At 46.1% G+C, this 13,145-nt stretch overlaps 1 protein-coding gene across 1 annotated transcript in view; it reads right to left on the reverse strand.

Annotated features, from left to right (window-relative positions):
* The window catches only part of LOC134398778 (sodium channel protein type 5 subunit alpha-like), a 297,293-nt gene extending 286,094 nt beyond the window's left edge, over positions 1–11,199 (reverse strand). Inside the window, exons 1-2 of the mRNA XM_063126285.1 lie at positions 10,907–11,199; positions 8,188–8,306 (exon numbers count right to left, since the gene is read on the reverse strand). Of these exons, the coding sequence (XP_062982355.1) occupies positions 8,188–8,306; positions 10,907–11,173 (386 nt within the window). The 5' untranslated portion in view covers positions 11,174–11,199. The remainder of the gene's footprint in view (positions 1–8,187; positions 8,307–10,906) is intronic.
* Between the last annotated feature and the right edge of the window lie 1,946 nt (positions 11,200–13,145).

Raw genomic sequence — 13,145 nt, forward strand, 5'->3', positions numbered from 1 at the left:
TTTCATACATCTCTAAGGGCGTCCTCTCTCAGATCTTACTAGCTCTTGCCTCTTTCTCTAGGAACGAAGGCATGCTCTCTCTTGCTCTCAACACACAAACACACACACATGTTCACCACAGGACACTCCTTACGGGTGGCCCTCGAAAGCAAGCAGAATTTGACATTCCCCTAATTGGAAGGAGTGAGGTTGAAGGTAAAGGAATGTGACTCGGGAAAGGTTTGGCTTCGTCAACAAACTGCAGGCTTGCAAGCCTGAAAGCCTTCAGCTGGATCTTTAAGTGAACTTCATGCAGAGAAGATTGGGAAGAAGCTGACAGACAGGATCACGGGGAGGTCAAGGAGAACCAAGGCAGCACTGAAATAGACCATTGCAATGGAAGGCGTACTATCGAAACATACTATGGCGGGGATGGGCAGGAGGTCAATCCGGATCAACTGGTAAGATCTGTAGTTTCTGAATCCCAATTGTCTAACAACAGCAACTATCAAAAAGACCCCCACCCTCATATTAGATTGCTGGGGGGAGGGGGGAGTGCTTAGAGGTAGGAAAATCCGAGAGTAGGTTTTTGTGAGGAAACAAGTGTGGCACTGATCACAGATCCCTGCGCTGTGGATGTGCTCAGAATAGTTGCGGTTTTCCAAATTCTTCCTCCATGCTTGTTTTGCTTCATTTGTGTTCCCAAATGTGACTGTCCTTTTTTTCCCCCAATGGAGAAAAATGCACTTTTTTTTTTTTTAGTGTGCAATGTTTCCCAGTTGAAAAATAGTAATGCATTTTTTAAAATGTGTGTTTCCCCCCCCCCACACACACACACATCAAAAATGTGCATTTCCCCCCACGGGCAAAAGCATGAAAATGAGGATTGGGGGGAGGGAATTTTCGCATATGCACAAGTACACATTTGTGAAAGTCCACACCTTTGAACTCGAGCGCAAGTTTGGGGAATTGTGAAAAATTCCCAAGAATTGCGTTCCTGCTCACGGTTGCGTTTGGAGTTGCAAACTGGACATGTTCATATGATTTGCAAACACGATCAAACTTCTTGTACATTCCTAGCTCAGAAGTCCCCTGTTCCTTCTGATCTTATGCCTGCCTACCAAGGCCTCTGTTTTACACATGGCTTTGGTTGGTGAACCCGTTTTTTTAAAAAAATAAATAAATAAACAAACAAAAAACAAATAGATCTCACAAGCCTGACATCTGCCCACCCCTGGGATGGCAAAAGTGAGTTAAGTCCCAGGAGTCAGTTAAGTCCCCTGAAGATGTGTGGAAAACTTTATATTTACCACTGAACACCCTCTACGTCTTGGATTAGCCAGTGAATTCAACCTCCAGGTCAGCTTCTGACCACTGTGAATTTTAGCACTTCATATAGGAAACCAAGATGGTTTGGTTTTTTTAAAAAAGTGAAGTCCTATGCATGTTTAAGAAGAAAATCATATTACGTTCAATTGGGATTACTCTCAAGTGCGCGTGTGTAGAGAGTCTCATTTCCCCCATCACAATACTTCACAACACTGTTGCATCCTGATCTGTCCTTATCATGGCTTTCATCAGGCACACATATACCTCTATATACCCAGCCAATATTTAAGCTCTTCAGAGAAGTCTGTGTTTGGTTGTAACCAACAGAACGTTGCCTTCTGTTTCAAAAGCGGGCCTTCTCAGTGGTGGCACCCACCCTCTGGAAAGCCCTTTCCCAGTGCAGTTCAGGAGGCAGAAAATGTGGCATGTTCTAAAAGCCTCCTGAAAATGCACTTGTTCATCCAGTCTTTCTCTGTCTTATAATTAATTGCAATTAACGATGTGCTACTCCATCTTACTATTCCTTGTATTGTTACTGTAGTTCAAATGGTTTTTAATAGTGTATATTAAATGTGATTTGTATAGTTACTGCCGTTGAAATGGTGTTTAATCGTGGATTTAAATGTGAGTTTTAATATTTATATGTGAACTGCCTGGAGATTGTGTTCTACTAAGTGTTATATAAGTATTACTAATAAATAAATACATGAACAGTATCTGTCTTCAGCCTTCTATCTCTCAAAGCAAACACAAATATTCTGTTTCCTCTCCCTCCACAGCCCTGTTCCTGCCAACTTTTAATTCTTTTCCATCCTCCAACCTGACCCCAAATCCTTCACTCTCCTTTTCCAAAGCTCTTGGTCCGTTGTTGTTTTCTTTATACATGTTGCCCTTGGGTAATCTTATTCAATCTCATGGCCTCCAATATCATCTGTATGCCGATGATACACAATTATATCTTTCATCTCCGGATCTTTCTCCTGATGTTCACGATCGTATCTCGGCATGTCTTTCAGATATCTCAGCTTGGTTGCTTCATCGTCGTTTGAAACTTAATATGGCAAAGACTGAATTGCTTGTTTTTCCTCCTAAACCTTCTCCTCATCTCTCATTCTCTCTTACTGTCAATGATGTTACGCTTACTCCGGTCAAGGAAGCTCGTAGTCTTGGCTTTGTATTTGATTCCTCGCTCTCCTTTATTCCTCATATTGAGGCAGTAGCTAAATCCTGTCACTTTTTCCTGTATAATATTGCCAGGATTCGATCATTTTTGTCTGTCTCTTCTGCCAAGACTCTTGTTCATGCACTGGTTATCTCTCGGTTGGACTACTGCAACCTTCTTCTCTCTGGCCTTCCTTCTTCTCACATCAGTCCATTGGTTTCTGTTCACCACTCTGCTGCTAGGATCATCTTCTTGGCTCGCTGCTCTGACCATGTTACTCCACTTCTGAAATCTCTTCATTGGCTTCCAATTCACTTCAGAATCCAATATAAACGTCTCCTGTTGACCTACAAAGCTTTTCACTGTCTAGCTCCGCCCTATCTCTCCTCTCTCATCTCACACTATTGCCCCCCTCGTGCTCTTCGCTCCTCTGATGCCATGTTTCTCGCCTGCCCAAGGGTCTCTACTTCCCTTGCTCAGCTTCGTCCATTTTCTTCTGCTGCCCCTTACGTCTGGAACGCTCTTCCAGAAAATTTGAGAACTACAAGTTCAACCGCAGCTTTTAAAGCTCAGCTAAAAACTTTTCTGTTTCCTAAAGCTTTTAAAACTTGATTTTGTTCTGACTTTATACTGTTAGTTTTACCCTACCCAGTGCCTGTTTACCCTACCCTGTGCCTGTTTGCATTCTCTTCCCCTCCTTATTGTTTTACTATGATTTTATTAGATTGTAAGCCTATGCGGCAGGGTCTTGCTATTTACTGTTTTACTCTGTACAGCACCATGTACATTGATGGTGCTATATAAATAAATAAATAAATAAATAAATAAATAAATAAATAAATAATAATAATAATAATCATTGCCCACTCCTATTATTATTATTATTATTATTATTATTATTATTATTATTATTATTATTAATTGTATTTGTATTTTGTATAGCTGAAGATCTCTGGGTGGTTCACATAAACGCAGAACTCGAATCTCGTGCAGAATTACATAGCTCAAGGCGGTGCTGGTGGCTGCTCTCATTACAGCATGTGCAACATTTATTTATTTATTTATTACATTTCTATGCCGCCCAATAGCCGGAGCCATCTGGGCAGTTCACATCACAGGAGCTGCTGTGTATCCACTGGTGTAGTGGATCCAGGGCCAGGGTGACCCTATGGAAAGGAGGACTGGGCTCCTGTGTCTTTAACAGTTGTATAGAAAAGGAAATTTCAGCAGGTGTCCTTTGTATACATGCAACACCTGGCGAAATTCCCCCTTCATCACCACAGTTAAAGCTGCAAGAGCCTTGCCCTCTTTTGTACCTGATCACTCTAGTATAGCTTCTACAGCTTTAACTGTTGTGGAGATGAGAAAATTTCACCAGGTTCTCCATAAATACAAATGACACCTGCTGAAATTTCCCCTTTCAATCCAACTGTTAAAGATGCGGGAGCCCTGTCCTTCTTTTCATAGGGTCGCCCTACAGTGAACTACATCTTCATTTCCCGTTCCTTTCAGTAGGAGAGTTAAGCATGTGCTTAAATATATCCCATTGAAACCAATGGGAATTACAAGTGCTTAACTTCGGCGGCTTTGCGCTCAGTGTTGTTGTTGGTTTTTCTGGGGCAGGAGATCAGCTACTAGGACAGGGCTCATCTGTGCATCCTTTTGCAAAGGGCTAACAGCATCTTCGCACTGGAACTGTTAAGTACAGATTTACCCAGTTCAGGTATCCCAAAGCTGCACCCAATCAGTACCATGAGAGAGTATATTGACGGAGAGAGTCAGAGAGATGCTTAAACAGATGACTTCTGTTGGATGCAGAAATTGGCCTCTCTTGTACACAACCATCACACATTCCTCAACAGCATGTAATTCACCATGTAACTTGTACATTGTTGATGTTGTATGAATATTCATAGAGGATAATGTGCACCATGGCGACCAGTCACAATGGCTACATATTGCCTCCAAATTAGGGACAGACACCCCCCACCCCGATATCCAGTCGGGGGTGGGCACCGTGGTGAAACCCAGGCTGTTTGGGCTCCAATGGATTTCCCCAGAGCCTTACTGGATTTCACAGGGTGGCTCTCCTCCATCCTGAATTTTCCCATGCCATTAGCTGACCATGGGGAAATTAGAGCTGTTAATTGCGTAGTGAGTGGCATTTCTGGCCATAAAGCACATCCTTCTATGTAAATTGCATCCATTCACGTCACAATTTACATAGAAGGAAGTGCGTTATGGCCACAAAAGCTGTAAACTACACAATTTACGGGCGTAATTTCCCCACAATAAGCTAATGCCGGCCACCATTAGCCTTTTGCGCTGTTTAGAATAGAGGAGAGCCACCCCGTGGGAAATCCCAAGGAGGTGAACGGAGCCAGTCCTCTGCAGAATCCGCAGAACGAATTCTTCAGAATCCGGCCTTATCTGGATCCACAGAGGATTTCTCTGCCACGCCCACCTCCAATAGGCCTGGGTACACCAGAGGGGAATCCGCACGTCGTACCGAGATCGCTTCTAAGCGACCCCAGTGCGGCGTGAAAGCGATCGTGTAACTTGCCTTTGGAAGAGCCGACAAAGAGACATCCTTCCCGCCGCCGCCACCCACAGACCTCCTCGCCGACCGGCAAGGAGAGCTCGGCTGAAGAAGGCGGGGTTGAGAGCGGAAGAAGCTCTCCACCCCGCCTTCTTCCCCCAAGCTCTCCGTCCCAGCCGGCGAGGAGGTCTGTGGGTGGCAGCGGCGGCAGAGGCAGGAAGGACGTCTCTTCGTCGGCTCTTCCAAAGGCAAGTTACACGATCGCTTTCACGCCGCACTGGGGTCGCTTAGAAGCGATCTCGGTACGATGTGCAGATTCCCCCCAGCTGCTGGGGAGCATGGGTAAGAGGGTGCTGTTGCACTCATGTCCTACTTTCGGGCTTCCTATAAGCAGCCAGTGGTCCAGTATTGGATCAGCATTCTGGACTAGGTAAGCCTTTGGTCTGAAGAGCATGGCTCTTCTTATGTTCTCAATATTAAACAAAAACAGCTGCAACAGCTGGTTCAAAAGCATCTCTCTTTCAGTCGGTCCTATCACAGGAATAGGAGGTCACCCCAAGGGCTTCTAGGATGATCATGCATTTCCTGCTAGGATATTACTTGATGTGGAAGAGCATTCAAGTGCTTGGTTCTCACCTGTACTATGAACTGGTACAGTCCCGGAATTATACCCATCACAGGTCACTTCAGCTCTTCTGCTTTCGCTTGAAGAGGTGAAGGTAAGCAGCAAAGAAGATTTAGGGCATGGGATGCGGTGAATTATAAGGTGCCTTCCAACCCTGCTAGCCTAGACCTCTGCGGATGATTGTACAATGTTTTGCCAACTCTGGGCAGAAAACGAAACGGAGCTGGGTGTTCCCATGCAAGTGAACAGATCCACTCTTCTGTGTTTGCTTCCTTAATCATATTTGCTCAAATACTTGCTGATTCAGGCTGCTCTCTGCTGGGGTTATTGACTCCTTGCTCAGCCATGCTTGCCTCGGGTGGTGCCGTCGTGGTGTTTTCCTGAAGAATTGTCTCCATCGACAGAAAATGCTGCCCTGTTCAACTCAGCCAGGGGGCTCACTCCCATCTTCTCAGAAGGGGGACTCACAAAGAGAGGTGACGCTGGAACACAACCACGACGGCACGCACGGCCTTTTCTTGGAAGGCACGTTCTTGAGTAAGGTTGCCCATTCCCCCACCCGCCTCTAAAGCTATGCTTTTAGCAATGGCTTGATCCACAGATATGAGCAAGTCGTAAGGTTGATCTTGCTTGCTGATTTCTGCCAGGGGTGTAAAAAAAAGCAGAGGCGCAAACCAGGCCAGCTTTTCTTGGTCAGGTGGCAGCTCTGTTCTTGAGGAGGAACCAACGTATCTCCTGGGCTGACCGAACTTTTAATTTCATTTTAGTACATTTATAGAAGGGGCGGAGACCCTTGCGCCCCAATCCAGCTCTCCAGGCACGTCCAGATGGCCACCACGTCCCTTTCCCCACCCCACCCAGTTTCCCCTTATTATGTAGTGGGTTCCAAACTTTGGGGCAGTTTTCCTGCATTATAAAAGGTTGAAAGGCTTGTCATGAGAGCTTTAAGGATAAAAAAAAAATGCTGATATTTTTTGTCTTACACCTTTTGCCTCTGGCTCCGCCCCCTTTGCTGCTTTTGGCTCCACCCACTGCTGTAATGCAACCTACCAGGAGCTTCTCTGGAATGGAATTTGTCACTCAGGCTAAAAGCGGTTCAACACCCCGCTTTTCTTCCATCACGGATCTGAAGGGTTCCGTCTCAGGGTTTTGTCCATCCAGGCATGGACCCCATCCAGCCCTGCTCAACTTCGACAAGGTGCCTGCATCGGATGCCCTGGGTTCATGCCTTGGGACCACATAAGAAACAGCCATATGCCAGATCAGGTCAGACTATACGTCCATCAGTGGAGGCTGGTGGCTCCGATTTCGTTGGGGCTGTGAATCCATTCCGGATTTCAGTTCTAACCATCCCCCAAATGAGCTAGGAGTTCGAGTTCTGGCTAGTTCTGACTAAAAGCTGGAATGGACTCACAGCCTCCGACCTCCACTGATGTCCGTTCAGCTCTCACAGCAAGCTTCTTGCACCTACAGGGTGACGGTACAGAGCTTGATCATGGACATCTGTCCCTTTTGCTGTTCCATCCCAGGACAACAAGGGACCTTGCTGAACTTTTCTCCTTTTTGAGGCACCGCGATGTAGCCCTGGAGTTTTCTCAGCCCTGCGCCTTCCACCGCAGCTTTTAAATGAGGCAGAAATTCAGGAGGTGAAACTTTCCCCATGTAACTCCACCTCTGCTGAATTTCTGTGCGTCAGACTGCTTTTAAAGGTACATGAGGAGGTCAAATACTTAAAAAGTTGTTGCCCTGCACATTCACCATATTCACCAAGGTAGATAAAGTCAAGCAAACAAATGCGGTGCTTTTCTAGTGTATTTTATATCATGTTTTCATACTGTGGTTCTATACTTTGAACGCTTTTCATTTTTGTGAACCACCCAGAGAGCTTCGGCTATTGGGCGGTATAAAAATGCAATAAATAAATAAATAAATAAAAAATGTGGTGGTGGTTGTTTTTAATGCAGGATCGTGCACATGCCGTTACTCTGCAGAAGGATTAAAAAGTGCAGAATATGGGATAAGTTATAGAATTCAGCTTCCCAAGAACCTTTAAAAAAAAAAAAAAAAATCATACATTTCTAGCCCCTATGTTTGAAAGTTTGTGTCTGCTGACATCCCAAAAGTTAAGGGAGAGGTTGAATAACAACAGAGTATTGTGGCACTTTGAAGTTGAAGTTGTTTTTGTTGCAACAAACAAAACGACGCCTAACACTTTTAGTGGTTAGAGCTATGAATTCATTCTCTCACATAGCTCATTGCCATGACCAGGAAAACCAGGACGAGTTATGCAAAATAAGAGAACATATGCAAAGATGTGCAATTTGCATCACTTCTACAGGTTGCAGAACCCATATTTTTGCTTCCTTTCCTCCTATGTACATTAGCATCCTTCCTGCCTTGCCTCCTACAATAGTTTCATTTTTAATTCCAATAGGCGGCAAACCCAAATACACCTGGATGAACATGAGCAAGGAGATAAGAGCAAATTCACACAACCCACGTAACTTTGTACCGAGTGGAGGTCTGATGGAGAACCTCTGAGTGAAAGGATATGAATGTACCAAAATTTTAATTGCTGCTCTTCTGATTCGATGAAAAGGACTAAGTATATACAAGGCAGGAGTGGCACTAAATCGAAAGATTGTCTTCCCTCTGTTCAGTACTATAAATGTCTGGAAAACAAAAGAGAGAGTGAAAGAACATTTAAGGTCTGTATGAAAAGCTGATGTTATATAAGATCCTCCTGAAACCACAGGCCAGGCTATTGAAGATCAATATTCTCCTGCTCAGAAAGAACATACCGGACTATTTCACACCCCTTCTTCTTGCTAAACGAACACACCATGCATTGCTGCCTGGGCAAAAGAATATGCTCAATAGCCCAGACTCTCTTATATGTTTATTTTCAAAGAAGGAATGATGTGCAATAGCCAGGATAATCATATATGCACATGGACACTGATGTGCTTTTTAAAGAACAGAAATAGAGGGCAAGGCAAGACTACAGCCATTGAAACAGACTGTGCAATAGGGAGCATTGCGCACCATGTATAGTAGTAGGTTGAGCATAGTTCAGCTTCTCTTTTCCATGGAACAGACCGGACAAAGTTTTCCCACTTTATGAAATGTTCTTCAATGTGCAACACTTTTTGGAGACCTGGGGGCTATCTATACAGGGGCGGGTTGCTCCTGCGATGGGCTAACACCCCATGCTTTTGCTGCTGTAGGGTGACAGCGGCTAATCCCAATAGTCCAGCGAAAGTGTGGGGTTTCCAGCACTGGGTCCACCCTTTTCCTCTGCCTGGGCGGGACGGTGACCGATCAGGGGTCACCATTCCTTTGCCGTGACTCCAGAGTGAGGCTAGATGGCGGTTAGGCCGTACTGGCCTCACTCTGAAGAAAAAAGTTGGGGTAAGTTTCCAACTTTTTTCCTTTGGAGTTTCAAGGGAAAGCCCCATGGTGGCTGCGTCATATAGCTGACGCAGCTCAGCCTCGCAGCCACTGCAGGGCTTTGGGCATATACAGACAGCCCCCAAGACACTGCTTTTTCCTTCTCCCCAATCAGTGAAAAACATTTTCTTTTCTTCTTCTTTTTTTAAAAAAGCAAAGCCCTGCTTCTCCTTTGCAGCAGCTGTTCACAACTGCAAATTGCTATTTTCACTTCAGGAGCAGAGAAAAAGAGGTTTCCTGTTGCTTACCTTTCAAGCATCTAGAGAAGCCCTTTTAGGATCTGGGCCAACAGCCTCCCAAACCTGCACTGATGATTTGGCACTGAAGATCCGTCTGTGTCTTGGCATACATGCCTCACAACTGGGGTTTCCAACTCACCCACCCCCACCTCCATTTTTTGGCAGGATTTGTCTGCCTCTAAAGGCTGAGCGACAAGCAGAAATTCATCCTGGAAAATTTCCACCATTATTTACATCTGCATGCCTGGAAAACAAAATAAAACCAAACCTTGACTCTGCTTGTCCCTCAGCTTTTTAAAGCCACAGGAGCACTGCCGTAAGGGAAAAGTTGGCAACTTCACTTAAGATGCCCGTGTGCCAAGATATCGCAGACATCCAGAAGAACCTGGGCACAGAGTCCTTCCTGATCTTCTAATGAGAAACATGTCTATTATAGCCCCCCAACCCAGCCCCTGTCAGATGTTTTGGACTACAACTCCCATCTCTCCCAGCCAGCATGTGCGTGCTGACTGGAAATGAAGGGATTTTTAGTCTGACACATCTGGAGGGCGACAGCCTGGGGAAGGCCAGGCCATCGCTTATCCCACTGCAGATGGCTTCATTTCTAGAAACATGGGTTTTATAGATTACTGCCAGTCGACAACGAGGATTGATCTGCTTCTAGGAATCTGTCTAGCTTTTGTCAATGATTTTCAAGCCTCCCCACCTCCGTGCGCACATAAATTTCTAATGGTGAATTAGCAAAACTGCCGTTCTGTATTGTGGCGAAAAGAAAGGCAACGTCGTTTCACCCGGAGGCAGCAGGGACGTGTTGCCACTTGCAAGGAACCATCTAACAGGCGGAGTGACAATACAACTCCGGATGTTCTTCTTGGGAGCCTGAAGATCAGGCTACATATGTGGATGGAGCCTCGATTTCCACCCAACACCCCCCCCCCCAAAAAAAGCAATGGCGGGGAGGACAGGATGGGGAGGAGAGCTTCACCTTTATCCACCTGCTAGGTCTACCTGCACTGCTATCTCCCTGGTCTCCAGCCTCTGGTGTATTTCTCCCAGCCAGAGCAAACACAAGTCCAGAAAACTCTGCTGGGTGGAAAGGGTAGAGGGTGGGGCACAGAAAATGTAAGCCATCTTTCCCCAACCTGTTGCCCTTCAGTTGTGTTGGACTACTAGCACCCTGAAGGCAGCCATGCTGGCTGAGGAATGCTGGGAGTTGTACATGGACACGGTCCGCCTTCCACAAGGGAACTGCCTTGGAATACTGCCCCGGAGCACCAAGACAGTATTCCCAGGAATGTGAGAGTACTCAACAACACCAGAGGCACCCATGCCCTAGGGTGAGGCCCAGTGGCCCAGTGGCTCTCACCATTAAAACACACACACAAAATTCTCCCACCTCTACCAGTGACAAAACCTTAAGAACAGGGAGTTGACCTTGCTAGTTCTCACAGCCTTAATCCAAGGAGGAATGATATTCATTGGCAAACAGTGAGGAGGGAGGGGGAAGAGGGGAAAATCCACAGACTTCCTCCCTGATCCTCTCCGCCATTTTGAATACTAAGCGTAGAGCTGCCGGATTTGACCTTGTGATCGCTGTAGAACGGGTCGATGTCCTCCAAGGGTTCCCCAACGAGCTCCGATGGAGGAGACCCATAGATTTCGGGTAGCTTCTTGCAGGCCTGTAAGTCAAACTGAGGGCCCAGCTTTTCCTCGTCGACCAACTGTTCCTTGTATTCCTGCTTGGCGTTCCTCGCGATCTTCTCCGCGATCCGCTTCTCGATCGCAGCCAAGGATTCAGGTGTGAACCGGTGGAAGCTGTTAGAACCCAGTGGTAACAAAAAGTCGGCCATCTTTTCATCCTGATTCTTCTTTGTACTGGTCTTTACTCCTAATAGTAAAAAACCAAAAAAACCAAAAAACCTGGGGAGGGGAGGGTGGGCAGAAAGGAGCGAAAGGAAAGAAAGGAAGAATATGGGTAAGTAACCAGGAAAGCCAAATAAATGTATGCACTTAACAATAGACATCACCGGTCATGACTGTTGTATGGCAGTGGACTGTGAATTAGGTTGTAACAACATAGATGAGAGAAGGGCAGCAGGGATGATCAGGCGTCTGGAAACAAAGCCCTATGAGGAGAGACTGGAAGAACTGGGAATGTTTAGCCTAGAGAAGAGAAGGCTAAGGGGAGACATGATAGCACTCTTCAAGGACTTGAAAGGTTGTCACACAGAGGAGGGCCGGGATCTCTTCTCCATCATCCCAGAATGCAGGACGCGGACTAATGGGTTCAAGTTACAGGAAGCCAGATTCCAGCTGGACATCAGGAAAAGCTTCCTGGCTGTTAGAGCAGTACGACAATGGAACCAATTGCCTAGGAAAGCGGTGGGCTCTCCCACCCTAGAGTCATTGAAGAGGCAGCTGGACAGCCATCTGCCAAGTACACTTTAGGGCGGATTCCTGCATTGAGCAGGAGGTTGGACTCGATGGCCTGATAGGCCCCTTCCAACTCTACAATTCTATGACAAGAGTTAAGTTGGATGGATCCTTTCCCAAATCGAATGCTTGTTTCTTGTTTCTGCTTTTAAACACAGGCATGTTGAACCTCTTGGCGCCCGAGGGCTGAATTCCATTTCAGAGAAGCTCTTGGGGCCACTTTCCAGTGATGGGTGGGGCCAAAGTCAAAGGGGCGGGGCCAAAAGTACAAGCATATTATAGCTTATTGGTCTCACTGCCAGTAACTAATGCCTTAAGAGAGCCATTTCAGCCTTTTAGAAGGGGGAAAAGAAATGCACAAAAGCCAGGAAACCACTGCATGATCAGTGGTCAGAGGAAAAGGGTGGTGGCAGAGAGCCATCTGGGAAACTCCGGAGGTTCAGGAGCCTGAGGTTCTTTAACAGCTCCAGGGTGGTAAACATCTATCAGGAATAGCACGTCCCACCCAATATACACCTGCGGTAGGAAGAAACAGAGTCAGTGCCTTTGAGGTTTAAAAAGACTAGGTCCTAGGCAGGGCGATGGGATATTACCAGGGTAGGTGTGGCTAAGGTGGAGACCGCCAGGATGCTGGGATGGAGCCTGGAGGCATCTGGGTAGATGGTCATCCTGGACCCTGTTGGTTTATGGGAAGAACATGGCGGGTTCTTGTGGGCTACGGGCGTAGCAGGGTTGAATCTTTTCAGACCCAAGTACTACTTACTTGAGATGTCATGGTTATTTTTACTGCTTACAATATTTGTATATTGCTTTACGATGGAATTGATCTCAACACAGAGCATCAGCATCAGTAAACAATAATTAAAAATAATAACGTTCAAACAGAAATCGGTGTAAGACTACAACTAGCAATTAAGGCAAACCCCAACTGCATATAGCACACCACCAACACTCCTCAGCTGTCAGATGAAATCAAGCGGAAAAGGGAAAGCAATATATGGCTTCACTTCTCTCCAAAAGGAAGGGGTGAGAGAGAATCCCACAATTTAGGAGCCACCACTGAACAGGCTCTGCTCTTTGGTTTTGTTTGCTGGTCGATTGTTAACTTTCTCAGGGAGCTGGGCTGGGAGCCCAGCAACGCCTTCACCAGGGACAGGGGTAGGACTGCCAGCTCCACACCCCAAGGACTCCTTCTGACATTACCCGCAGGGTGTGGAAGTTGCTGCAATGTGAGTCCACCTCACACTGATCTGATAAAAAGGAAGCCTAGAGTTGCATGGGAAGGAGTCTACAGAGCTATCCCTTTCCAATGGATTCAATGGAATCTGGCAACTGAGAGCTTCTCTGAAATGGAATTCGGTCCTCCAGTGACTGACCAGGAAAGGGGTC

This window comes from Elgaria multicarinata, chromosome 1, assembly GCF_023053635.1.
Source record: "Elgaria multicarinata webbii isolate HBS135686 ecotype San Diego chromosome 1, rElgMul1.1.pri, whole genome shotgun sequence".
Classification (NCBI taxonomy): Eukaryota; Metazoa; Chordata; class Lepidosauria; order Squamata; family Anguidae; genus Elgaria; species Elgaria multicarinata.